Source organism: Leptosomus discolor, chromosome 9, assembly GCF_034619465.1.
Source record: "Leptosomus discolor isolate bLepDis1 chromosome 9, bLepDis1.hap2, whole genome shotgun sequence".
Classification (NCBI taxonomy): Eukaryota; Metazoa; Chordata; class Aves; order Leptosomiformes; family Leptosomidae; genus Leptosomus; species Leptosomus discolor.
In genome coordinates, this window is record NC_141399.1 from 45,661,695 (window position 1) to 45,689,128 (window position 27,434).

The 27,434-nt window shown below is 44.4% G+C and overlaps 1 protein-coding gene across 1 annotated transcript in view; it reads right to left on the reverse strand.

Moving 5' to 3' along the window:
- Positions 1-5,635: 5,635 nt before the first annotated feature.
- CAPN6 (calpain 6) overlaps positions 5,636-27,434 on the reverse strand; it is a 54,820-nt gene continuing 33,021 nt past the window's right edge. Inside the window, exons 5-12 of the mRNA XM_009956673.2 lie at positions 24,119-24,312; positions 22,622-22,699; positions 21,198-21,393; positions 17,873-17,995; positions 15,326-15,528; positions 14,534-14,655; positions 7,345-7,481; positions 5,636-5,818 (exon numbers count right to left, since the gene is read on the reverse strand). Of these exons, the coding sequence (XP_009954975.2) occupies positions 5,636-5,818; positions 7,345-7,481; positions 14,534-14,655; positions 15,326-15,528; positions 17,873-17,995; positions 21,198-21,393; positions 22,622-22,699; positions 24,119-24,312 (1,236 nt within the window). The remainder of the gene's footprint in view (positions 5,819-7,344; positions 7,482-14,533; positions 14,656-15,325; positions 15,529-17,872; positions 17,996-21,197; positions 21,394-22,621; positions 22,700-24,118; positions 24,313-27,434) is intronic.

A 27,434-nucleotide genomic window follows, 5' to 3' on the forward strand; every position in this document is an offset into this window, starting at 1 on the left:
GTAAAAATTTATTGTTTGTTGTCTTCCTGCTTCCTGGCTCCTTAATTTATTTTTAAGATGAAACAGGGCTTAAGACGGAGAGGTAATGACCAAAAATGCTTTGCTGCCTCAACCGTTTCCAAGGTAAAGCAAATGGAGTTGGACGATTCTCTTCCTTCTCACCCTGTGAATAAGCTGTACCTTCACTTTTAAATTGTCAGTTGTTTCGTAGAGACGGAAAGTCCCTTTTATGGTTGGGCTTTTTTGGTAAGGTTTGGAATTGGAGAAGGGTCTCCTTCATTCATCAGCTCCAGACTGCACTGCCTTTTCAGTACAGCCTACTTGCTGGTATGTGCCCAGTCATGGTCCTTCTGGAGGAGGAAGAAATTAAATTGCATTTCCAATCAAACATGGATCGGGAGTGGGGCAGGCAAGACCTCCTGTTGAGAATCAGGCTTTCAGCTGTGAATGCATCGTGTTTCGGTTCTTGACCATTTGATTTGCATAACTAATTGTAATCTGTTTGCCTGGATGAGAGTCTTTAGTACAACGAAAAAGCAGAAAGGTCAGTCCGTGTGCTCAGAAAGGGCTCGTCTGATGCAAAGCTGCAAGAGAAAGAGGAGGTGAGAGCGGGCCCAGCCTTGCCTGGTGCTGAGCGCCAGCAGAGCCCTTGTGGAGCACAGAGCAGCCTCAGCATCCGCAGAGCCAGGCGGGAAGAAGGCGCTCGTGGAGGCAAGCAGCAGCAGACCGGCCCTGAATCGGTGAGCTTGGCCTGGAGAGGGAGTTACCACCTCCATCTTGTGCACAACCTGCAGGAGCGCGGGGTCTGTCATCTGAAGTCCTTGCTTGCGTTGAGGGCTCCTGGCTACTTCAGGCTGGTGTGACACCACCGCAAACCTGAGGCAATAGTGGCAGGTTGTTGCTTTTTAAGTCAGGCCCTTTTGCTGCTGCCCGTTGCGTCTGTCATTTGTCCAGCCCAGCCATAGACTTAGGGATCGGGTACAGGCACTGCTGCTACTCCTGTTGAGGCCAGGGAGAATTTGGTCGTTGGCCTCAACGGCAGCACAACTGGTCGCTTAAGAAGCAGGTGCTGAATATGCCCTGGGTGTGGGGGGCCGGAGGTGTTTCTAGGCTGAGCGGGTGGAAGGGAGCTGCCGGTTGTCCTCCTTCTCCATCGTGCAAAGCTGTCCAGGTCAGAAGTGGGTCAACATAGCAAACATGAAGCATGCAAGTCTCCCACACACGTGTCTGCTGAGATTTTTGAGCTTCAGGCACACAAAGGCAATTGCTTTTTGTCGCACCTTTTATGTTCTTGTTAAGCAATGCTGCTCAATCAGTCTGTAGCACAGCAACAGGGGAAAAAGCCTCTCAGCTCTTGAGGTACGACTGTGATAATGTGTCGGTAACCGCCTTCGCAGGGGAGTTGCTCTAGATAGAAAGTTGTAGCACAGGACTGCACCCACCGCAGCCCCGGTGAAGAGAACGCCTCCTTCTTGGGCAGAGCCCGCCCCGCTGGGCCTCACGGGCAAGATGGCGGCCGCCCCCCTCCCGCCAGGGCCGGCGGGCAGGGCGGGAGCGGGCGCGGGGCGCGGGCGCCCTCCAGCGGTGACGGGCGCTCACGGCAGCGGGCGGCGCCGTCCCGCCCTGCCGCTGCCCCGCCGACCCGGGGGCCGTCCCCGGCAGGAGCCTGGCCTGAGGGAGCGGCGGCGACCGGGCAGCGAGGGGCGGGCGGCGGGGAGGGGTCGCGCTGCTGTGGGGCGGCTCGCAGCAGCCGAAGGCTCGGCTCGGCCGCTGGGTCTTTCTCCCGGCACGGCGTGTGCCGCGTCCGGGCAGCGCCAGCCTGGGTGGCCTGGGGCGGAGGAGCGATGCAAAGGCGCGGGCTGTGGCGCCCAGGCCGTGCCGGGCTTCGTGCCGACTCCTGTGGCGTAGAACAGCCCTTCAGCCTTCCTAACTCGCCGCCGCTATGGGCGGTGCTGCCCCAGCAGGACCGACAGAGCCGGTCGCTTTCCCCCGAAGCTGCAGCAGGCGGTAACGCGCCGCTCCCGAACGCTGGCTGGCAGCTGCAGGCCTGGCTGCTCACCGTCGACCTCGGCGACCGCCTCTGCATCCGCGGGCAGGGGATGGCGCGGGAGTCAGGCTGTGTGTCTGCCCCGCAGCCGTCCTAGGGCGAGAACTGGAACCAGCGAGGATTTCGTTGAGACAGACAGCAAAGCCGCGGGTGGAGTGGAGCTCTTCCAGCCGCGACAGCACCGCTGTGCGCTGTGCTCGGCAAGGTCAGTGCAGCGTTCCCCGCTGAGGGCACCGGCCTGGGGTGCCGGAGGAGACGGGTAAGCGTCAGCCTGAGCCTAACGGGGGGAAGCGTCCCGGGGGTTCCCAGAGCTCGCCCTGATGGGGGAGGAGGGAAAGGGAATGGGAACGCAGCCGTGAGGGCAGAAGCTGGGCTTCACTGAAACCGAAGGCGTTCGAGGTCAACTGCAGCGCTCTGCCTGCAGCTGAGGGCTGGTGAGCGGCTCCGAACCACAGCGCAGCGTCGAGCAGGAGTCGTGAGGCACCGCTGTTGTGCAGCCAGGGACGGGGCTTGGCCTTCCTCAGGGTGAGGGACAGCAAGGAAGGCTACAGTGCGATGGGGACCGTGATGAGCTGGGAACTGCTCCGGGGAAAGTGGGGAGCAGTTGTGAAGGAAAAGGCAGGCAGGGGAGAGAACTGTGCAGTGAACAGCCGAGATGCGTTTTGCTTCTCGAGCAAGCTGAAAAAATGTCATTTCTGAAACTGTTTAATTTCAGAAATTACCAAACACATTTTTGATTAACTTTTTATTTAGGTCATTTCATATTGAAAAGTAAAGAAAGGTTGAAATTAAACTTTTTCCAACTATTTCCCTCTTAAGCAGCCAAAACTCTCTGGTGAAGGTGGCCCAAGTGCATACATAAATGCAGCGCCCCGCCCCCCCCCCCCCCCCCCCCCAATCCCTTCTTTTCCCAGTTATTATTAATTGTTAAAAAAAAAATACTGCTCAGGTCTGGTAACATTTGATCTTAAATTCCTGTGTCTGAAAAGGCAATCCTCTCTCAAACATGTAACATCATCTTCCCCTGTAAGCTAAAAGCCTGCGGAGCTGGCTTTGCCTTCAGCACATGGTAAAATCTTCACATTTACCTACTCCACCCTGATTTCCCTCCCTGTCAGGCTGTACACAACAAAGAATTGCTGGTCAAGTTCCTTCTGCCCTGCTGACCCTAGGGACGACCCTTGCACAGCTGCTGCAGTGGAGTGGTGGTGCTGGGAGCTGGAGGCCAGGACTGCAGGGCTCAGAGGTAACAGCCAAGGGACCCCCATCCAGATCGGAGGCGAGATGGCTTTGTGCCCTCTGTGAGCTCAGGCGAGCTCTTGGATCAGGCAGGTACTGGGCCAGGGAGCATAAGCTTCAGGTCTCCTGCCTCAGTGTGCAGAAGGGAAAGTGCTGGGTGCAATCTCTGATCTGAGAGGAACCTTCTTCAGGCTAAACACTGACCCAAATCAGTCAAGGTCAAGCCAACCCCTCCTTACTGCACCCATCTCATACGGAACAGCCCCTGGAGGCTGTCTGAACTGGGAGTGATATGACATGATCTGTGCTGCTCTGCCTTGGTGTGTTCTCCTGCATGACTTGCAGCCCTACGAATTGCAGTGCGGGGCTTTAACCACGCCAGAACACCAGCATGGTGCTCGCTCTCCACCTGTACAGTGACGGAGTGCCAACAGGATGCTGTCACTCGTTGTGCCACGCTGCTCAGAAGAGGCTACCATGGCATAAAATAGTGAGTGAGGAAAAGCGAAGCAGCTCGGACTGGGTTGTGGTTCCCTGTGTGGCTTGCTCAAGCTCTGGTCTGTATGAAAAAGCATGGTTTTTTTTTTAAAAAAAATAATTGCAGTTTACAGACATATCTGAGAGTAAGCAACTCTGAAGCTGTGAGTTTACAGAGAAGAAGCACACTTGTCTGTGGGGCTGTCAACTGCATGTAGTTCATGTCTGAAAGTGCTCTGCGTGCAAGATGGCTTGAGCTCAAGCTATTTAAAAAGAGAGCTGGGTTTAGGTACTTGGTCCATGCATGCAAGCTGATGGCAGTATAATATAATTCATAGCCTTACATTCCATCTCCAGGATGACAGAGAAAGCATTTTCCTACTGCAGCAATGATCCTTTTGGAGCCCTGAGGAGATTTCAAAACTTTTTGTGAAAACATTAAGTCTACTGAGAGCCATTTTGTAAATTAAAAAAAAAAATGCACAAGATGGCTGAAGTGGTCACGAGGTACACAGACATCCAAATTTCCTGGCTGTACAGAAGGCAGAATAGTCATCCTTTAGCTTCACTTTCAAGACAAGAATTTGCAACCATATAAAATGCATTTCTAACACAGTGAGCCTCTTACATTGCAGAATCACTGCACAGCTTGACCACACAGAAATGTCTGCTGTGAGGAAATGCTGCCACCAGGCTATATGCAAAAGTTAAAAGAACGTTTGTACTGGAACCCTGCTTTGAAGGAAATGTGAAACAGTATCTGTGGCTGTCCTCCATTATACCCAAGTTAAACTTCATCAAAGACATCAGCTCTGTCAGCAATAAACTGATGCAAAATTTCAAGAGTGAATCATTTTACAAACCCATCCCTGTAATGAACTAATTTTGTCCTCTTCCAGTCTGGTGCTACCCATCACGTCTAATGAAGCCAAGGGAGTGTTACTCCATTTTTTGCATCATGTGGCTTAAACAAAGCCTCCTCAGCAAGGAGGCTCCCATTACTGAATTTGTCCTCTGAGCAAAACCACAGCTGAATTGTGAGATGCCCTTCTCTTGGCCAAAGATACCAAACTTGTGAGTCATTAGCTTGAGGTGGAGAAAAGAAGAAAAAGAATCAGTCTGAGAGCCTTTATGCGGGCAAAGCTCTTAGTTGCTATGGTGTTCAAATAGGCACTGCAAGACCTGCCCTTCTATTTTTATGTTGCCCTGGCATGTCTGGTCTTAAGGCTATGACCTATGACTGAACTCCTTGAGTAATGACATTTTCACCAAGGAACAGAAACATCTGATCGGTAGCAATAACAATTAAATTTTTTTCAAGAATTTTGTGTACTTATATGGGGAAAAAAATTCCAATCAAAGCTTAAAAAAAGTTCCCCTAAATACTGGCAGTGAACAAAGATTCCACCTTGCGAATGCGGATCCACCTTGTGCTTGCTGCCCCACCAACCTGCTGGTACGTGACCATGGAGATGCAGCCATTCCTGCAGCCAGTCCCACTGCTGAGAACAGATGACAATGTGCTGGGAACCTGTGCGAAGAGTCACGTGCGCTTATGTGCCAAGAGCTCCTGAAAGATGCTGCTGGGGAAGATGGGCACATCATAATGAGCTTATCTGCTAATGTTTAGTTTGGCCCCTCTTCTGCATTTACTATATCATGAACATATATATGTATAAATATGTACTTTTGCCTCTTTAAAAGCCTCTCTCCCCATTATCCATGATAATGTGGAGAGTTAGAGGGCTTTTTCTTTTTAAAGCGATTATGATTATCTGCAACCTTTGCTCCCGAGTCATTCACACAGAAAGCACAGACAAGCCCCCCTGCTGCGAGGTGACAGCTCTGTCTGGCTCTGCGGGGCTTTGGTATTCATAGCTCCATGAGGTCATCGCTGGAAAAAACCTTGACGGTGATGTGACCTGGCACCTCGGCTGCTTCTCGTCTGCCTCTCCCTCGGAGCTGCAGAGTCTGCTGTTCTCTGGGGTCACTGGGTGAAGCTGCCAGCACTGCCTGTCCGAGGAACTGGTCACACAAGATGTTGCTGTTCCAGACCTAGAGACAAGGGAACAGAAATAAACCCAGATGAAGTAGTGCTTCTCTCACACTCCGCCTGAAAGGGTTGTGCTGGAGGAGGGTCACCCGCATTAACCCCTTGAAAAAGCAGTGAGGAGGGGGTATACTTCTAAATTGAGCTAATTGTCTAGAGAGCATGTGGGAGACTCTGGATTTGCATGCTCATTTACATACACTATGCAAATATGCTTTCTAGGTCACAGCCTGCCTAGAAGAGGAATAAAAATTACCTATTTGAGCTCATCAGCAGTAAAAACTGACATGCCATCAGCCTGTCTGTGCTACTCTGCCTCCTTGTGCTCACCTCTGCAGTGTCTTTCCTCTGACTGTGTTAGAGCCAGGTCCACGCTGCTAGAGCAAGGGACGGCAGTGGTTTTGGAGTCCTCAGACACGTCCTTTGTTGCTAGGCAGAATGGGGTTGGGCATATAGCAAGCAGGACTTGAAACGGTGTTAATAGTGGGTTTTGCTGCTAGTCTCACATGCCAGTCTTTGGTCTGTGAAGTTCATTAGTATCTAACTTTCAGTTATCCTGGAAAAGTCCAAGTGTTTGAGCTGCATACTGTAGAGAGATGGGGTGAAGTCCCATGTGTAAATCAAATATCTTTACTAAGGATTAGGCAATCCTGCACATGCCAAGAGCACAGACCATGTTCTATCAGCTATTGTATCAGCTCCCTCTAACCCATAACTACAGTCTGTGGTTTGGGGGATAACACTGCTATCATCCTCCTTCTATTTATAATATTTGTAGAAGATACCTGTTAGTTCAGAGGGGTACTGTGGCACAGGAATACTACGCACTAGCACTGCATTAGGCACTGAAAAGTCAGAAATGTGTCTCTTCCTGCAACACGGTGCTATAAAGCTATTTCAATTCCTGGCACTTACATGCCACAGTGAATTGATTCACAGATTCATTGTAAGATCTCCCTACACTGATGAAGACAACATAGTCCTTAGTGTTTGTCTAATACTAAACAACTGTGTGTATCAAACTGAAATGCTGTTCCACTCTCCCCAAGTTTTCCTGGACTGCCTCAGATAATACAAAGCTGTTTCTCCAGCTAGTGCTGAGGTAACCAGTGCGGTCTAGTTCCCACAGGACTATAATTCAGGGTAAAAAGCTCCTTAATAGTAGCCATAGTTTTGGTTTTATTTCAAACACTGACTCTGGACAACACGTGGCTTTTCTTTGTCTCTGTTTCGTCAGGTACCAAATGAGGCAGAAGGTAATTCTGTAAATTCCTTCAAAGCCTTGGAATGAAATGTGCCGTCTGATCCCTAAGCGTCATCAGTTGCTGTTTTATGGAAGAGACGTAGACTTAGAGAGTCAGTAGAACAGCTGAACAGCTCCAGGCATAGCCCAGTAAGGGGAGTAGAGGTTCTCACACTTCTGTCCTGGCTATCAGTCACATGAAGGAAGAGTTGGCACACATCAAGCCCAGTGATGCTGTTGTGCTCCCCTGCCTGGCTTTGGCAGCCCGCCCTGTGTGGCTTATCTCACCTGGACAATGATAGGACTGTCGATGTTCTTTCTGTAGAAAATCACTTGTGTGTTGAAGATGGCACTGGTCGCGTTGTGTTGCACAGGAGAGCGCAAGTTTTGGTTCTCACACTTGATAAGCACATAGGGATCTGCTCCTAAAACACAGTCAGCAGCACAGCTCTTAGGACACAGAATGGCAGCTGAGACCTGCCCAGAAACCCAGCAGAAGCAATCCCATCCTGTGCCTGGCAGCACCACTGCCACTGAGCACAGGAACAGGGCTCCAGAGCACGTCACACCCACTGCTAGCTGCCCATCACCAGCAGAGGTGAAACACCTCATCCTTGTAACAACTGGATGCTCGCAACTGGAAACCAAGCACACCATTTGCTGTGAAACCAGCTCACTCCTAGACTGGGACGGCGATCTTTCCACATTCCCTTGCTGTGCATCCCCCTAGCTTATCTAGCAGACAGACTTCAAAGTGAAACTCTAAGCTCCCCAACACTGCTCTAGATGTGAGAGCCAAAACACATCTGTGCATACGGAATCTGATATGTAGTTCTGGGCGCCTGGGCCAAAATGGAAGGTAAAACCTGTTCATCATCCACAACTCCTATGGAGGGCAAGGGCAGGAACTGCACAGAACTGCTTTTAGATCACTGAACGCACATCTCAGTGCCCACCTTTAGACTGCCTAGCTTGAAAGTGCTGTCTGCTGCATTCTGAAACAAGTATTAGGGTTAGGAGGTAGTTTTCAAGAAGTAGTTTCTCTTCCAGAAAGTAAAATACTGTCAAAATGCAAAAACATTTTGTAGGAACCGCACTGGTTTCAGTGAAGTTTTGTGGGAAGCTCTCAAAGCAAATCCTCCCCCGTTTCTCATTTCATTCCCATGAACGTGAGACAATTTGGTTCTATCATTTGGACTGATGTAATTTCAAAGTTTATGTTACCACAACATGTTTGTATCTATTATAGGTCCTAGTTAATGTTTTAAATTACACTTTAATCACATGTAACCCACTGAGGTTATTCAACATTCTAGAAATGCTTTGTTGTTTTTACACTGACCATTTTTACTTTGTTATAAATGTTGGTATTTTCTTTCCATTCCAGTAGGGAGCACGAACCGGTTTGGAAACATCCTCAAATAGAATGGACCATTCCACTTCGTAATTAACTTTTAATTAAACACAGGCACTACCATTTTTTTTGTATTTCAACACAACTATTTCTGTTCATTCCTATTGTTAATGACAGCATATCTGTTTTTCCACACCTTCCTACTTTTTAGATACGGATTTTAAATAAACCCACTGAACATGTGCAATTGTAATTCAGACTCGTGATCATTTCTTACACGTTTTGTCACCATCTACTTGAAAGTGCCACCACTGGAACAAAGCCATAATGCAGTGTAATTTCAAGGCAGCTTTAACTTTTTAACAGTTCATATCCAGGATGATTTTCCTCAAACACGTCACTCATTTGCAGGAATGGACCAACATCTCCTGCAAACAAACCATGAAACGTCCGAAACACACTGAGCTATTTCCACTTCCGAGACAGAAACAGATTTTTCCGTATGCTGCACTGTGATTACACCTGGCCAGACAGGTAACAGGCTGTCACCCTGTTACCATCTCACGCTTTCCATCGCAGGTAGCAATGTATTGGCTTTTCTGATAGGCAATTACTTTCTGTGCCACTGAATGTGTGGATTTAGCTCTGGGGCGCTGGCGGCACCACGCTGTGTAATCAGCGATGGAAAAGCTTCCCCTTTGCAATGAGATTTGGAAAATGGATCTGAATAAAATGGGGTCTTGCATGAAATGGTGTCAACTACTTTGGCTGAAGGCAAAGAGCAAAGCAGCATCTGATCATTCACAGTAATTAAGAGTTAAAGGGCATAAAGAAGGGGTGGGGAAAGGACACAGAGCTTAAAGAGGTAACAGGGCATATCTGCTGGATGAAGGGACTTGGTAAGTGAACGGAAAAGGAAAGCTAACATTTGAAAGGAACAGATCCAAATCCTCAGAAAGAGCTAAGAAAAAAGAAGGAGGTAGAAGAGGAACAGGAAAGGCACAGCACAGCCTCATGAATGGTCAGTTTTATTGGGAGGACTGGCTCCAATTCCAGAATGAAAGAAAGAAAGGAGGGAACTGCACATGTGGGAGGAGACAAGGGACGTTCTCAGCTACAGCTGGCCCAGGTCTCTGCAGCTCTCGGCTGGTTTATTTATAGTACAAATTATTTAGAGTACAAAAGCAATGCAGAAAAGGCTATGAACGTGGAACAGCAACATTATAGTATTCACCGTGAGCAGGGAATGAAACCCCTGGAGCTGCTACACTGGCAGCTGCCCTGGCAGTGGAAGGAGGACCAGGTTCAGTTCTCAGGCACACATATGACTCAAGCTATGCCCTGACCACCACATTGTGTATAAACAACTGTTCCATCTCTGTCCTATGGCCATGCTGTCGTATTGGGAAGTTTGAAAGAACAGTGCAAAGGAAAAAGTTGAAAACTGTAAAAGCCAGAAACACTGGAACAGTAATGACGTTTCTAAGGCTTAAAGAAATCTACGCACAGTAGTCTAAGGCTACCTTTTTTTTTCTTTTTTTTTTTTAAGAATTGGACTGAGGTTCTAACATACACCAGCACTGTACCAAACACAAAAGGCTTTCTAGAAAACGTTCTCAAGAAAAAGTTCTCAGAAACATTCCCACACTTCTCCAGCTAGATCACTCTTACTGGTATACGGAGAGCTATGACAAATTCAGTCACTGGAAAAAGGCACGGGCCAAACAGAGCAGACACAGTGCTGAGACACAAGCACTGCCTTGGGAATTACAACAGGTTGTTTTGCCTTTTGCCATTGAGTCTTTGCTCTTGTGATACCTCTTAGCTTCTCCTGCAATACAGATAATAAAAGGGAGTCTTTCCACTGGCATCAGTAAACCCTCCCTCCACCTCTGCTCCATTTTCTTTCTGCTTCCCTTCTCATGCTTTGACTGGATATTTACCAGCTGCTTTTTGCCTTCTCCTTCCTTCTATTTCTCAGACTGCTCCCAAGGCAACTGCCATTAAAGGTACCAGATTCACTGCTTACCAGTGTGTCACATAGCGGGGATCACAATACCTAGTTTAGAAAAGGAAGTGGTGAAAGGCAATTAAACATGGGAACGGAACATGGAATTTCAGTGGGAAGACTTAAAAATGCAAAACGTGGTTTGTTCTCAAAGATAAGCTCTTGAGGAAAAAAGTGTGACAGACAGTAGTGAGAGCAATTTTTAAAACAGACTTGGAAACAAGAGACAGAAAATCTCCAAGCACACAGTGCTTCCTCATCTTCTTGCAAACCTGCCGCTGCGCTTGGCTCACAGGTAGTTGGATTGACTTCAGAGCAAGCTAACTGGGAGAGAGGTAGTTCCAAGAGAAGCAGCCTGTATGCATTCAGAATTGAGTCTGGGCAGCTAGATTCATCCACTGTTCTTCACAACAGCAAACTAACCATTATTTTTTCCAGACAGGACAATGGATCAAAGACAGTAGCAAGGAGAAGCTTTCCAATAAACATTTAAAGGAGAGATTAAACAACCCTCCTCTGGCAGGGAGCAGGGTTCTGATGACAGCCCACTCGTGAAGCAGGACAGGTACGCACTTGCTATGCACTATTCATTCTCTTCCAGTTTTGTTTAAGCAGTCACTCAGAAATTTGTGCTAAGCACAACTCTCAGGTGACAGTGATGGGCTTATGTGAAGAACAGTGCAATCAAGTCTGAAATCCCTCTATCCTAGCTCTATCAAAACAAGGTATCTCTGTTCAGGCTGCTCTTACTTTGCACAACTGCAGTGTCAGAGTAGTGAGACATCCTGATGTTTTCAGGAGTTTGTCACAGAGATGTAATGCCGTGTCTCAGTTCTCAGAAGCTTCAGAATGAATCAAAACCTCCTCCTTTATCACCAAGTTTTGTCTTCTCTCTGTGCTTAGGGATGATAGTGACAAACCAGGCAGGTGGCTGGACAAGGCAGAACACAGCTGACAGATGAGAAGGTGAAGTCAGGAAACCCTTGTGCAAGGCAGCGCGGATAATAAGACACAGCAACTCACACAGAAGTGGCCAACAACCTTCATACCAGAACATGAGTAACCGTTGTGGGAGGTCCTCTTACCAGCAAGCAAATACAACCACTTAATCTACCTGTTTTCTACTTGAATAAACATATTGACTGTGCCTAACCTGAAAGGAAACCTTTACTTGTCACTCCCAATGGCAACTGCTGTGTGGCCTCTTCCCTCGTCTCACAGTATTGATTAGAGAGGAGGCTGCTGATGACTTTTAAATCTAGTTCACATCAGGAAATGTTCCAAGAGCGGCTGGTAAGACTGGTATTTCGGTTACTGCCTGTGTGACTTTGGGGTCTAGACTCACTTCTGAGAAAGCTGGTCTTTTTTCAAATGCCAGGCTGCTATTTCTCCTTGAGATAGGCATGGGAGAGGATCCAGACGTGGATCCAGAGAAGCCAGAGAAGAGACGAGAGATGACAAGGAGTTTCATTCTTTTGTGGCAGTACTAGGAAGGAATCTTAGAATATGGGATATTTAATGTTCCTGGACACAATCCTTTCTAGTATAAATTTGCAATCCAGACAGACAGTGTGCTTCAAGGAACTCCTATATCCACTCTTTTAACCTACCAAAAAAAAACCCCAAACAAAACCCCAAATGTGAAAAACGTACTATCCAGCTTTTTATGCTACTGAAAATGGACTCTGGTAATCAATCGGGAGCTTTGCAAAATTTCCCAGCAAGGTGCCCTTAGCAGGCAGAGTGACAGTTATGGTGTTATCCTGGTCATTGCACAGCTTGATTTTATTGTGTAGCACAAATGTCAGCAGTGCACATTTGCCTTTGTGGTTTTTTATTTACACACTCTTCCTACTTCATTTTTTCGAAGCTGCTATAAGATACATCATTCTGCAAGACCATCTATGAATGTACTCTGTGAACTGGAGATACTTATAGGAAAAAAAAAGGCTAATAAAGAAAGATTCAAACAGGGATTTCACAGCAGAATTCAAGATAATGGGAAGCTACCGAAGTGAAGTAACTCAGCCCTCCTTCAGTGCCCCCTGAATGGATGAGATTTGGAACTACAGGCTGAAAAGAGACAAAGGCTTTTACTGAAAGCTTTATACAAAATTGACACAAAAGGAAAATATTTTAACTTTTTGGGTGAAGTTTTAGTCAAAGTCAATAAGATTCATTTATGTTTTGTGTTCAAATCCCCTTATGTTTTTGATGAACATAAAACTCACACATTGTTTCACACAGGGAAATGGGAACACTTCAGAAAAAAGTTGACAATGCTAGACTTTTTTGTCAGCCACTTGATGAATTCAATACCAATTCACAAATAGTATCGCTTGACCCAGTTACGCATTTTTTTTTTCAGCAGATAAAATAAACAGAAGTTTCGCTTAGGTTTAAACAGGAAATCTGTGAGTCCATTTCCTATAGACAGTTCTTCCCACAATAGGTTACCTTTTCAGTTCTGTCAGCGTAATCATCAGCCCAACACCAGATGCTGAAATCGAAGTGGAAGAAGATGCTTCAACTCAACCTGACCATGTGTGGTAGTACTGGGTCCTCAAGGTATCTGGACTGTGCTGTCATTAGAATTTTTAGTACACATTGGTTGTATATTTGTATATTCCTGAGGGTCTGTGTCACAATGCACCAAATCCCACAACTCTGAGCTCACGCCTGGTCTTTGGCAGCTGCAGGCAGTTGTTTTTAATGATCCTGTCAAGACTGTAATTGTGCTAAAGATTGTGAAATGCTAAGGGTGGAGAATTGGCTTTTATTGCTTTACAGCAGGGAATGTTAAGAGAAAAAATGTTTAAGGAACTTTAAAAGCAAAAAAAAAACCCTCACTTAAAATGAAAATGTCCTTCACAGGGCAAGAACAAGAATGTACTGCCTCTTCAATGCACTGCTCTGCTGTTCTTGTCACATACAGCCCCTTCAGTCTCTCCCATCCATCCTGACTTGCTGAGAACGTGGAGCCATACTGCTAGTTTGACTGAGGTGTTTGTGATTCCTGTTTTTCAAGAAAAGTACCAAGAAAAATGAACTGAATCAATTTTCTCTGTCTCTTCCCTCCAACATTCCTGTCCCCTGAAGAGACAACCAGATTTAACAGAAACTGACTTTCACAGTAAAAAGTACATTCAGTCACCGCTCAGTGGGTGCCAGGAATAACTATGAAAAGGGGACTGGAATAAAATTGTAGCCCACTGCTGGGAGAAATTTTACAGCTGCTTTGTGAGACTGAAGATGATCTGTACTACAGGTCTAAGTCAAATGCCTTCTCTACCACAAGAAGTTAATGTAACTGAGCTCCACATCTTAAACCGAAGAGAGCTGAAGAGTTATCTGGAGCAAACTCAGCAGATGTTTCAGGAACCTCTTTAGTTTCCTGTTCCAATTTCATGGTAGTATCTTTGCTCCTTTGCTTTCTCCCTACTAACCACTCAGTGCTGGATGTGTCGTCTACCTTTTTCTGTTGCACTGGTCATGGAAAAAGAAGGCTGACAGACAGAAAGTAGGAGTAGAAAATGAGAAGCAAATGACAACCGGACAAGTCTCCTAATTAACTGTCAACATCAGATGCCAGAAAGACATTTTAGTGTCTTTCAGAACTTCCTTTGACTTGTAGATACACAGTCCTTGTACAAGTCATTTAACCTCTCCAGCTGTTTCAAAACCATAATTTCCTCCCTGAAGTGCTATTAAGTTTGTGGTAAGGAATAACAAAGTGCTCTGAAGGCCATGAATGACACTGCTGAGGTAAGTGTAATAGATGACTTTGTGTGATTCAGCTGTCTCCCTGGATATTTTCCATTTAGAAAACATGTAATTCTGAAAGGTGAGTTTCTCACTAGTCCCCACAAAAAGCTTCTCAGGAGGGACTGGCTACTACTGCCCATCTGGACCAGCATAGATGAGACATAACTCTTGCTGTTTTGGATCATCTCACTCATCTGATCTCTCCTTTTGAGCAGATTTTACAATGTGCTGAAAAAAAATCCCATAAATCTTCAGTTTGGATAATTTCTGTCTGCTTACATTTCAACTCAGATCATCTCTAGAGGACTGAAGAAGCCTCTTCTGCTCTTCCACGCTTGCTTTACACTTACCGCCTGATCTGTCTTGCTTCTGCAAACCCTCTGCAGAGTGAATTTTGATTTGGGTGACTCTGCGTGGATAGCCGGAAAGAAGACTCCAACATGTCTTTTTAGGCTTATCTGCCTTCAGCTCCCTGAACAATAATGGGAAAAGCAATTGAGGCAACAAATGTTAAGCAAGCAATCCATGTTTGTGGAAATTTGGCATTTTCAGAACATGAGACTTACACTCTTTCCTCATCTCCCGTTTGGAAGTTTGTGGTACAGAAATGACAGACTTAAAAAATAAAAACAAAGAAGGGCAGAGCAAAGTAAACCAAATGTGTGTCACCCTTCAGATGGCAGCAAAAGTGGCAGAATAAATCCCAAACTTTAAATCATGAAAAATAGTATCAAAGCAAGAAAAAAATTCAGTGGGCCTGATTTCATGAAACACTAGTTTGCCTTCGCAGACAACCTCTGGTTTCAAAGGAGATGGTCAAAGAACTCAACTGTAACTGCAAGCACCAGTGCTCAGTGTTCTGACCTAGAACTGGAGGCAACTCAAAAGCCAAACTAAAAGGCCAAAAGACTCAAACTGAATTGTCCACTAGGTTTCTAAGTAAAAGTGTCCTGACCATGCACAAATCCCAGTGAGCCACCTGGAGATTCTTGGAGGTGACCCTGACCATCTCAAGGGCCTAGTTCTGGAGCGATATGAGCTAATGAGTCAGGGATATTTGAGGGCAACCAGGCAACCATTTCCAAGGAGGTGCAGCCAATGTGGGCAAGGGAAGAGCTCATGTAGCTGTGAGTGTCACCTACCTGAGTTTTGATGGCACATCTGTGAAGAGTCTCAGGATAAACTTTGCAGTGATGCCGGGATGATATGTAGTTGGGATAAGGACATAGCGGCCTTGTTTAAGGATCCTCTTCAAGAACACAGTGCGTGTGTTGATGTACGGAGATGTGGCCACTCTCTCCTGCACAGTGAGCTTGTGTAGTCGATAGCTTCTGTTATCCTCCACCTACCACCACAGAGCAGTATAGGGATTAAGGCAGGAGCTACCAGGCAGGATTTTCCCTGCACATCACACAGCCTTTCATGGGCAGCAAGGACAACATGCAATAAAGGCAAATGGTTTGGCAAACGGTTTTTCACCCACTGAAGCTGTGGCAGATAGTCCTGATGGGCAAGCCAGTGCTCCAAGCGCTAGCCCACACAGGCTTCTAAGCAATGCTGATCTGTACTTCACTGCATCAGAGTGGAGGTGAAAGTCTGGGACCGGCAAAGACATGCATCTGTTAACAGACACATAATGCTGCTGTGGAGTTTTTAATACTTTCAGAGATGCGTGCACACTCCAAGGACTCCACCTGCTGAGCTACACTGCCATCTTAGACAAGGCTGAGATTCACCTGCCTCCTTTCTCTAGCATGTAGGGAAGAGCATTCCAGCCTTACGTAGCAGGCTCTCAATCCAGATGCACACAGCTCTACTTCCATTGCCCTTTCCTGAATGCAAAACCCACAGAATAACCATTTCTGTTTTGGTCTAAGCCTTGAAGCTGTGCTTAACTATTAACATCCTCTTCAAGGAACTGGTATTTGGCACAGCACTGTTAAAATATAAACCTATTTCTTAAGCAGCTCTTGGGGGCACAGACAGCCCTACATTCTTCTCTGGTAATTGTCTTTTGTTTGCAGATAAATTAGGCCATGGTCTTCCAAAGGCCTTTAGTCATGATAATGAGTGAGTTAGAACACTTCTGAAACAGAGAAATTCTTGAACAGAAATAGAGCACTGATACTTTTCTGAAGGTGTGATTTTCTTTTCCAAGCCTTTCCAAACTAGATATACAGGCATGAAAAAGGCAAGACAAATTATGCTACTTTCTGTAATGACACTTCTCAATATATACAGTTAACAGGTGATTGTCAAAACAATAGGTGTGATGCAGACCTCAGCAACTCTAACTGACCCTTAAAAACAGACTTTTTTTTTAGGGTAGGGCCATCGACTCAGTGTAGTCCTACTAGCTATGTCAATAGATGATAAGAAAATCATGATCCTCAGTGAAAAAGCAGATGCATAGCTGTTTCTCTTGCCTTCCTCCTTTCAGTTTGTACGTTTTCATTTTACTTAATTTGCCCTGGGAGTGCAATTAAATTACTGTTCGGGATCCCTCTGGTTCCTTCTCACATACGCTCATTTCCTACTCACTACTCCAACTTTTGAAAACACTCTTGACTCTTTATTCTAAGTGGAAAAAGAAAAACTGCAGACTTTTCAAACTCATTCACTTGGCTGTATTTGCTGATGAAATGGAGGCAGGAGCCTCCAGTGAAAAGGAGAAAAAAATCTCCATGTTTCAAGTGTTATTATTTTCTTGCATTTCTCTTCAAAGTTTGGTGTAGGAAAATCACTTAGAATTGTTTTGCAATAGGGAAAAATGACGTATGTTCCTTTAGTTCCAATAGAGTTTGAACTGAACTAAATTAAAATTGTCTAATGTTAGCTCTGGTGACTGACTGCAGTACATAGGCAAAGCTCACGTTGCGAGGAGAGCCAGACCCCACCATGATAATCATGCCTCTGTTATAATCAGGTCTGAATTTTGAATAGATAATTATTTTTCATTGATAATTAATTGCTTTTAATGAGCAACTTAATTGTTTTTAATGAACAACTAACGTCTGATATTAATTTCCTGATCCAATCAATTTACATTATGGTAAGAAATATACAAAACCTCACTTATGCTAAGAGACAGCAGATGCAGGCCTTGTGAAGATGGCCAAAGCTAAAGCTGCTACAGGTTGTGAAATTGTACAGAACACAGAACAGTGAGGCAGGGAGACAGGTACAAGGAGTGAAATAGTACGTTCTCAGCTAGTTCTCTTATGTGATGAAACCATAGAAACAAAGGAATGTTGCTGTGATGACTCTCACATCCTCCCCATCCTAATTTGTATATCAGAGATTTTGATCAGTAAAATAACCAATGACTATATTAGTATAGGGATATTAATAAAGTCATATAATAGGGTGGACCAATCATTGTAAATTTCAAAATTAATAGCGGGCATAACATGCATGCTTATGTTAAAATATGTTAAAGATCATGACTTTGCAGAAAAAGCATATAAAAATGTTGAATTTTTGATGTAACTTTGAAGCACGTCAGGTGGAGCTATCCCCGTGCTTCCCAGCGCTGTAATAAAGAAGTGCCGGCTTCTCTGCAACTGTGTAGATAAGTTTGTCGTGATTGTGACTCTCCATCAACACCTCTATCTGCCAAAGATCTCATTGCCAGGATGAAGCAGGACTGCTGAACAAACTCTGAACCAGGAGTGCAGATGGCTGCCTACCTTGAATATTTCAAAGCCAATTGGGATGCTGTCTCCTTTCCCTTCTTTTTTGTATTTGCGGCGATCCTCCTGTTGTAATGAGATCAACACTTTGTCCTCAGTCTTCTCAACATCAAAGATGTACTAGTAGAAGAGAGAAGAGGGTGAGTTGTTAGAAATGCCTTAGGATACTGAGGATAAAGCTATCTCCAAGGAAATACATGCATACAAAGCAGGCAAATCAAAATACATTTGGGAGTGTGAGGAGAGTTCTCCATATAACAGACATTCCTAGCAACTCACAGCTGAAGACTAATGCTAATGATAAGGGTCTTTAAACCAAAAGTATCAGAGACACTGAAACAGGTAATTCACATAAAGGACAGCGTGAGACAGTATTACAAAATAACTATGGAGGCAGCAGAAGAGAACATCTCTGAAAGCAAAAGACAAAAGATTAAGTTTTATTTAGATATATATAAATTACATGTGGGATAAAAAAATTAAACCAACAGACTCCAGATGGGGTCTTCTATAATTGTTGATTCTTCTTTTAACTTGAATATCTAAACAGGACCTGTACATTTCAAACACCTTTACAAAGGACCTGCAAAGGAAGGAATCTTCCAAATCTCAGTTAAAAAAAAAAAAAACCAAACACACACCTACAATTTCTATTTACTGTAAGAATGACAGGAATGATAATTTTGGACTTTTCTCAGTTTTCCTGAAAGTCTTAGAAATGCCCAGTAAAAAGGGTAAGAAGGACTCCTGCATCTTTAACGTGCAAATCTTTTATCCAAACTGTTTCAAGTAAACTTGAATCAACTTGAGTTTAAGACCAATGAAAGGAATTTATTTCAAGTTTAGGCAGCAGTTCCCATCTCAATAAATCAGACTTGAATTGCTTACATTATTAAGTATCACCTCCAGATCAGTTAATGAGTAAGTATGTACCCTTTCAGTAGACAAAAAAAAGGTCAGATAGTGGTTTTTTATACAACAAAGAATTAAACACTCAAATTTGTTCACTATTAAAGACTCCTTTAAATTTTGTTTCTTTTGAGCATACAGAGGGCAAATCTGAGGTGTGAGAACCAGTGCAGGGGAAGAGGACACTATTTACACCAAGTTTAGGCAGATGCTGTATTCTTCCATCCTCAAAGACCTTTAAATGTGAAGCAAACAAAAACTGTGGCTGTGCACAGCTGGCTACTATGTGCACCACACGTTCTGATTTAAGCTGAAATTCTCTGACAGCATGGAGAGGAATGTCATCAGTGGTTCAACTGCCCCCTCCCTGCTCCTCCAAAAGCTGCAAAAAAGCAAATCCTCACTGAGCTTTGCTCTGAGGTCGATACTGAAATTGCCTTGGTTAGTGCTGTGGAACCATCCCCTGTAATGACTTCACATCCCTCTGTGGTCAGAGCTCTGCAGAATAAGGCACCATCCCATTTCTCACCCCTGACCCTCACTGTCTCAGTCAGGGTCACACCCACACGGAGGAAACACCAACCTCTAGCAGAGTTGGCTGAAGCACAGCACTATTGGAAAGAAAATCAATACTTTCCCAAACCTTGAGTCTTCATTAGTTGTTCATGGTATTTACAGTCCAGATTGGTCTCCCCCAGAACTACTACTTGCTATTTGGGCCGCTGTTTTTTGGTATGAATTCAATGCTTCTTTGTGCTCTTGTTTGTGTGCTATATCAACATTGTGGCAGAGAAAGCACAGGACCCTGAAGAGAGTCCTAGGGGTTGTAAAGAGCTGCTGCAGAGAGCATCTAAAAAGCGAGATACCAATATGAAGCAACGCCTAGTCGGGCACATTTTAATTCTTGTCCCTGTTGAATCATATGCAGCATTACCTTGTCAGATAGCCTAGAGTGTTCCAGGGCAAATGGAGGTGTGGAAGGGGAACTGTGGGAGTGTAAGAGAGATCTCTTGATCTGATGAGAGGTATGCAACTGAGACGATCTTTGATCTGATGAGCTTTCAGCTGTCCTAATGGGTAACAACCTGGAAATCAGCAGGTGGCTGTAGGAATACATTTACACTTGGCATAAATTCCCTTATCTTAAAGGTACTGGAAGTGTCACAATCCCTCTCTTCACAGATGAACTTCACAGGAGGCCTCAGTGTCAGGAATTTCACTCACGCAGAACAGACAGAGATTATCTCTAGACTATGGTAGTATGTGTCACGTAATTTATAACAGCCTTAAGTTAACATAAATGTGTTCCAGTGCTGCTATTAAGAGCCTTTTAATCAACCAGCCTAGAGATAAAACTGGAATAAAAAGAACTTCCATTGCATCAGGGATTGCACTCAACCATAACATGTATATTTTGTTCTCTGTTGAGCTAAACGCTTACAAATGAGACCTAGACAAGTACTTGGAATGTGTCCAGAATCATACAGGGGAGTATCTGAATAAAATCACCTGCTGGAAGTGAGGCACTGAGAGAAGACAGAGCAGTGAAGAACTGCTTCTCCATCTACATCTGTATGACAGGATGAGCTGGGAGTTCGAGATTCACTCTTAGTCTGAACAGCAGAGGCTGCACTTCTCCAATATCCTGCTATGAAAATCAAGGGATGCAGACAGAAACCTCCCATACAAATGCAGAGAAGCAGACACAAGAACCTCTTTAATTAATCTAAAGTATGTGGTGAATTACAAAACAACAGAAAGGTCAATTTTCAAAGTAATAACTAAAGCAGTAAGTGCCCAGGTCTGATTGACAGTAATGGAGGTTTTATGCCTGAATTTGCATGTGCTGGCATGAAAATGTACAACACTGAGAAGGGCAGGGAGGTGAGAAATGGAGTAAGAATGGATGAACAGATAAACTGAATAGCTTGAAAGTTACCAAGTAGGATGAGACAAGGACAATTCTGTCATGCTGATGAGAGGGTGAGCTTGGGGAAGAGACTAGATACTTTCAGATACATGCAAAGGGATACTAAGTAAATACTTAGTATACAAAATCCTCAGGCTGTTTAAGGGTGTTAAGTGGATGGAGTTCTGTCATTAGAAAATCAGACTTGCTGCCTTTCTACAGCTGGAAAACTGAAAGAAGTCCAGGCAGGACTTCACTAATCCTGGTGTGTCTGACTCATCAGCCCCAAACATGATCAGTCCTAAACAAATATCTAAACTCTTCCAAGAGATTTCACAGAAATCACTGAAACATGCAGTGAACCAGCTTACTCTCAGAGGACAGACACTGGCAATGAGATTTCTGTCAAGTTGTCACTGCCAACTCCTAAATAGGGTGGATGCTTCAGAAGCCCTAGCTAAAGTGGATACACGCCAATACTTCACAAAATACAGAGATTCCCACCTGGGGATTCTGAAGGAAGGTCTCTCTGTTATCAAAGCATCCACCGGAGCGATTTAGCAGGGGCTCTGAATTCTTTGCCCAAGCCCCATGCATCATTTTCTTCTCCCAGGTCTTGTGGATACTGAAGTAGGAGGTATTCACAATCCGGCAGATGTCCACATCAGTGAAATTCTTACACCAGTCCTCAAAAGTCATCCTATTCCATGGGGCACCAGGAAAGTAATGGTTTATTTAAAAATAAAAAATGATACTCACACAAAGAGCCAAAAAACACACGAAATCTTCTAGTAATTTAGGAGGAGGCATTGCTCCGCTGTCCAGACAACAAACTGATTCACTGGAAAGCTCTCCATGTGGAAATACTTGTGAATCCACAATCACACTATCTTAGAACTTAATTTAGAGAAATATCCCCTTGGTAGGTTTGGTCAGCTCTGGATTTGTTCTGTTGCAGCATCTATGCCTAAAGCATAGGTTGTATCTACCAGGCTGGATTTGATAATGTATTTTTTGTAAATGCGAAAGAGATTCTCTTCAACCAAAGCACTATCCACGCGTCATTATTACGGTCTTTATAGTTACATCTGTCCCTGAGCATGACTCACCCCTCTGTACTCTGGACATAGCTATTATTTAGCACCATCTCAATGCCATATCCTGTGCCTGCTAAAGTGACAGACTGGATTGCAGAGCAGTTAAAATTAACATTCACCTCCTCTAACAGCTTCGTATCTCTGAACTACCATCATGTCCTGGCTTATTAATGGCCCAGAACCAAATCCTACAGCTGGCTTCCAGTTGGCAGTTCTGACAAAGCCAAGCAAACAAAAGACTTTTCATACTGAGCCCTACCAGCACACTTGATGCAATATTGATGATCTGCTGAGGTAGCTGCTGGCCTGCCTTGGTGTATCTAAACTTTAAGCAGAGTCAAAATTATCGGAGCTCTAGAGATTCTGTAGAGAATGAACACTTTTTGTGCCCATGCTGGAAAACACTGACAAACATCAAAATTCATTGGCTGCAACTGTATTTTACAGATACCTCAGCCAAGGTTCACCTAGAAATCCTACACACAGGCACCAGTAGTCAGTAAACAGGATTGACAGTGAGTTCGGTATTTGGCATTCTGTCATGTAAACCTTGGATTCTGAGTGAATGTCATAAATACAGAAAATACATTTTGAGGGTGTCTGAAACTTGTATTTACTAAGAGCTACTAATTTTGTTCGACTAGTTTTTAATCCATTTTTTCTATTCTTCTCTGTCATGCCTTCAGAGTTTAAAAGAAACAGACCTTGTGTCAGGACTGGATAATCTTATCCATTTGGGGAAGTTGTTTTCAAAGCTATTAAATGGCAGTATTAATGACAATTACTCAGTGTAGCCAGTATCTTCAAACCCTTCACATGACTCCCACTCACCAGAACTCTCCATCATTCTCAAGAGTGAGTCCCAAGCTCTTACATTCTGAATTGCTGACTTTCTTCCACTCCTCAGAACTAAAAGGCAAAAAAAAAAGAGGGGAAAAAAAAAGAACAACGGTGATTAAAAACTTAAATTAAATACTCTCACCTGGAAAAAAAATTGCTAGTAAAATTCTCTCATGGTCCCTTGTTATAAAGGTAACATCAGAGTACTGAAAAGACAGATGATACTCAGGAAGAAAGCGTGAGGCTTACAGGAGGAGTTTTAAAACATTAACTGATTTGAAAGCTACTAAAAAAGAGAGAGATGAATGGGAAATTGGCACAACTAGAGCAGAACCGTATTGATTTCCTTTGTCACAACCTCCCTTAGGACACTTAAACAGCTGCTTTGGAAGGTCATAAGAGATTGACTCCATTCCCTGAAGGCTCTTCAAAAGAAACCTGGTTTTCCTCCTCTGGAGCTTATTGAACACTTCACTTAGGCCAGAGTATTCGCCTTGTCTTTCAATCTCCTTAAATAAAACAGGCCTGAGGTCTGATATTTCCCCAGAGAGGCTTTGAGAAGAAACTGTTGCAGCAGGAGCCTAGTGTCCGGTTTCCAGAGTAACACTAGACTGCACAGACACTTCATTGCCTGCATTAGCATGTAACTTATGTGCTTTGCATTGTCCCCTGGAGGCACCTGCCTCTTTCCACTGACTGCAGAGGAGCACAGGATCCTAAATGCAAGCAGTCTGATGCTTCAATCAAACAAGACAGAAGACAGCAGCATGAGCCCCTTACCTAACATGTCACACAAACACTCCTCACTTCCTTTCCCAAAGTACTTGGAGGATAAAGTTGAAGGTGGTTGGCAGGATGGAAGAGAAGTTGCTTGCCATAACAGATATTTTCTTAACCTATTTGGAAATTCTCAATCTAATTCTGTCAGGCCAAGAACCATGGGCCAACCTCAGACTCCTCAGTGCTTCCACTGGAATGAGCTGCAGCTGTGCCAAGACAAGGGCTAGTGGGGAACCCCAAGGGTTCATTAGAAAATCATACAAGAAATCACAAATGTGGCAATTTTACAGCATTTTTCACCAGTCACTTGAACCATCTAAGAATAAAAGACTTATACCACCCCCAGCAGCTAGCAATTACAGATGAGAAACTGAGTCACAGACAAACTCAGTGGTGAAGCTGTGAAGAAACCCCATGTTCTTGACTCATCACCTTAATCGTAGGCTATTTTTCTACTCATGCTCCAGTGTGCCAGAACAATGATGTATACAGTAAACTAAGGTCCAGGAAGCCATAACCTCCTGGCTCCTCCAGGATGTGTTCATTTGCTCAAAGAATGCTCTACTTGGGAAGAGATGGCACAATGGTTCAGCCATCACTGCGTATTGCAGACTGACATTGTGTCTCAACGGTGTTTAATCACGCATCTAACATCCAGCGGCCTTAACCACAGTTCCATTCCTTTGACATGGGATTTGCAGCACTTACTTGTCACTCCAGGCGCCATTCCACTCTCTTTTTCCCCAGGGATTTCTCAGCCTGATCATGAACAGCTTTTCTGCCTTAAAAGAGAATATGAGCCTTTCTCCAAGGCGCAGCTTCCGAATTGCCGTCACTGAGTAAGCATGGCCGATGACAAGACCCATCTCTGTCTCCGCTTCATTGGCACTGCCAGAGGAAGCCTTTAGCACCAAGAATGACAATTAAGAAAAAGAACTGACATCACTGAGGGACCTGGCAGCTATGCATTCAAGGGGCAGGACAAGGAAGGCTTGTTTTCTTTCAGAGCAATACGTTCCCTTGCTTATGCAGAAAAACAACAGCACGGGGGCTTAAAACTAGTGGCTCACTAGTCTGGTCTTTTGTATGATAGTGGCAGACAAGTTCTAGAAGACAGGAGTCCAGAGCATAGGAGAATACTGCCTGCTACAGCCATTCTGTCTCCTCCTGGCCTCAGAGACTCCTTAAAGACTGGACTGATAGACAACCTTTTACCAGCCCTTCGAAAATCCTGTCCTCTTTACAAAATGGCTCTTCTGGATATTGATGACTGTGCTCAGACATACCACTGTTTGGTGGTGGCCTTAGCTGGACACTTTGCAGGGCCTAAGGATTTAGACAGTGAGTCCAATGCCTGTTTCTGTGTTGGGGTAAATTTGATACCCAGGAAGAAGTACTGGCAGTGGGTAAAAATAGAGGGCACAGGCAAGAAAACTTTCTAGCCATTTGTTGAACCTGTCCTGTACCTCACTTGTGACCTGGCAGGCCTCTCTGACGTGGCAACTGGCAGAGCTGCAGGCTTTCTTAGGAACTGCGTTTGCTCCTCATAGACTTCACATAAGAAGCCTAGTTTCCAGCAGTGATCAGGCAGTAAACTGTCCTTCTGGGTAACCTAGGCCTGATCAGATGCTGATTTAAGAATACATAAAAATTGTCGAGATGTGAAAAAGACCACAATTCCATTTAATGCATCCAGATCAAAATCTCCTAAGTACATCTAAGAAAAGCAGTATCATATAAAGATGCTGGAGTTGCTTGGAATGACTGGCCCTTTACAAAGCCAGTACAATGCTGCTTCTGAGCAACACACACCAGGCAAGAGAGTGGAACAAGTAAAGCTATGCCAGTGCTACAACCCTTCTTCTGAGCCAGAAACAATCCAAATGGTCGTGCCTCTGGATTCATCACACCCTCGCTGGAGCTAGCATGAGTGAGGTACAGGACATGGGCATTTTTGCACGAGCCATACCCAGTGTCTCTCTCACCTATATTGGGCTATAACCCATTGGGCGTTTTAAGACATTCACTCCCTTGGACAGCAAGGGAGGAAGATTTGACTCAGCGCAGATCCTTGTTGCGTAAACTTGTAATAACCTAATTTAGAGTTCAATGATCAAGCAAGCCTTTGCTCTGGGGGAGAGATATGGACTTACTAGAGTTACAAAATGCACATTGTACTTTCTCAGATATTTTTATCCATTTCAAAATTCCTCTCGTGTAACAGAAAGGCTCCTTCTCCTAAGGCAAGTGTTGCACTGATATGACAATATTCAGTCCCCAAAGGTAAGAAATCAGGAAAAAATAAAAAAGGAAAACAGAAATTTGTATCAAATTGGAACTGACAGATGGTTTGGCAACTGTGAGACTCTTGCCACGATCTCTTTGCCTTTCACCAACATCAGCTCCTAAAGAATCAGCTCATGTGTTACACCAAGACTGTCTGACATTTCCAATGGGTTTGGGCTTTCTCCAGTGTAACACTTCCACTTGCATTTTTCACAGCTAAAAGCAAACAAGAGTCCATGACACAGAAGTCTGTAACCTCTCCTGCTGCCTTATTATCCCCCAGGCTCTTCTTACTGCTGGGCTGCCTTTCCCACCTCAGTCTGAAGTTATTTATTTAAATGAGATATTCGAACACCTACTGTCTGTTCCAACTTCTAAATGGTGAAGCTCAGGGCTATTTTGCAATCCAAGGAAAATGATGACATGTTCGTAAGTCAGCAATGAAATCACTTGAGTATTAAATACTCTATACCTAGCAAGCTTCACTGTGTGTATAATACATCTATCAAAAAGTGATAAATGCAGACGAGTCAAGCCAAACCAATAGGAACAGCCTCTGTGCAATCCATGTTTAGAAGCATCTGCGTTTAATTTGACAGGTAGAAATACAATGCTAGGAAGAAGCGAAAGGATTAAAACCATCTAATGAATTGCTTTGAAAAATACAATCCCCTGTACTTAGCCTATCTCCTCATCAGATTCACGTTAAGAAACTGAACTGCCTTAGCATCTGAGAGCAACTTATCATCCTGGAAACAATGTTTAAAACAGCAGTTCACACCAGGAATTCTGGTCTGCCAGTCTGGTCTGACCAAACCAGATGGAATTCTTTCTCAATAAAAATTCAGACCTTGTGAAAAAGGTAAAACAAATACCAAAGATCAAGAAAAATTTGTTTCTGAGCTTTGCCTGATGTTGCTGGGAGGGACAGTTCAGGACTCCTGTTCTACCCCAGCTGAGTTCTTAGGTTCAAATTCATCTCCCAGAAGGTACCACGTGTTCCTTTTTGGTACCATGGCACTGGTGCAGGGCAGTGCATGGCCGGGGCCAGCAAAACAGATAATGTTCTCAGGCATCTTCAAACATGGCTGATTTTCTGTTGTTCTAGACAACTGCACAACTACCATGATACTTGCAAGAATGAACCAACACTTGGGCGTCCACCAGTTTACACCACAAGTACAAAACAGTTAAGTGCTACAGTAACAAGATCTTCATTTTACAGATGGGGAAATTAACACAAAGCATTTAAGTGATTTAACTAAGTCCACATAAGATCAGCCTTAACTAAGGTCTTAAACTGGAAGCAGAGGGCATGGGAGTAAGTTGCTGAAGATGCCAACCCAGCAATGTCTAGAGAATGATCCTTTTCCTGAAGGCTGCACTTTAAAAATCATTTAAAAGCAATCTTTTAGGAAATATTCAGGTGCCATGGCAGTTTGCAAGTCCTCCACATACGGTAACAGCTTCAGACAAGGTAAGAATTTCAGTGCTACCCCGTCATGGCCTGACATTGCAGACTTTGACAGAAGGCGAGTTAAGCCTAGTTGTCACTGGTTTCCCTCCTATGGCAAGGGGCTGTGCAAGGCCCTTGTCTGCCTGTGGTTTGTGAAGTATATAGCACCCTTCAGGAGCTGCTACTCACCTGCCTTCCAGCACCTCAAGTGAATGGAAGGAGGTAAAGCTTCCCCTGTATCACCCTTGGGGAAGCCATCCCCTCTCTACTGACTAAGGGAAC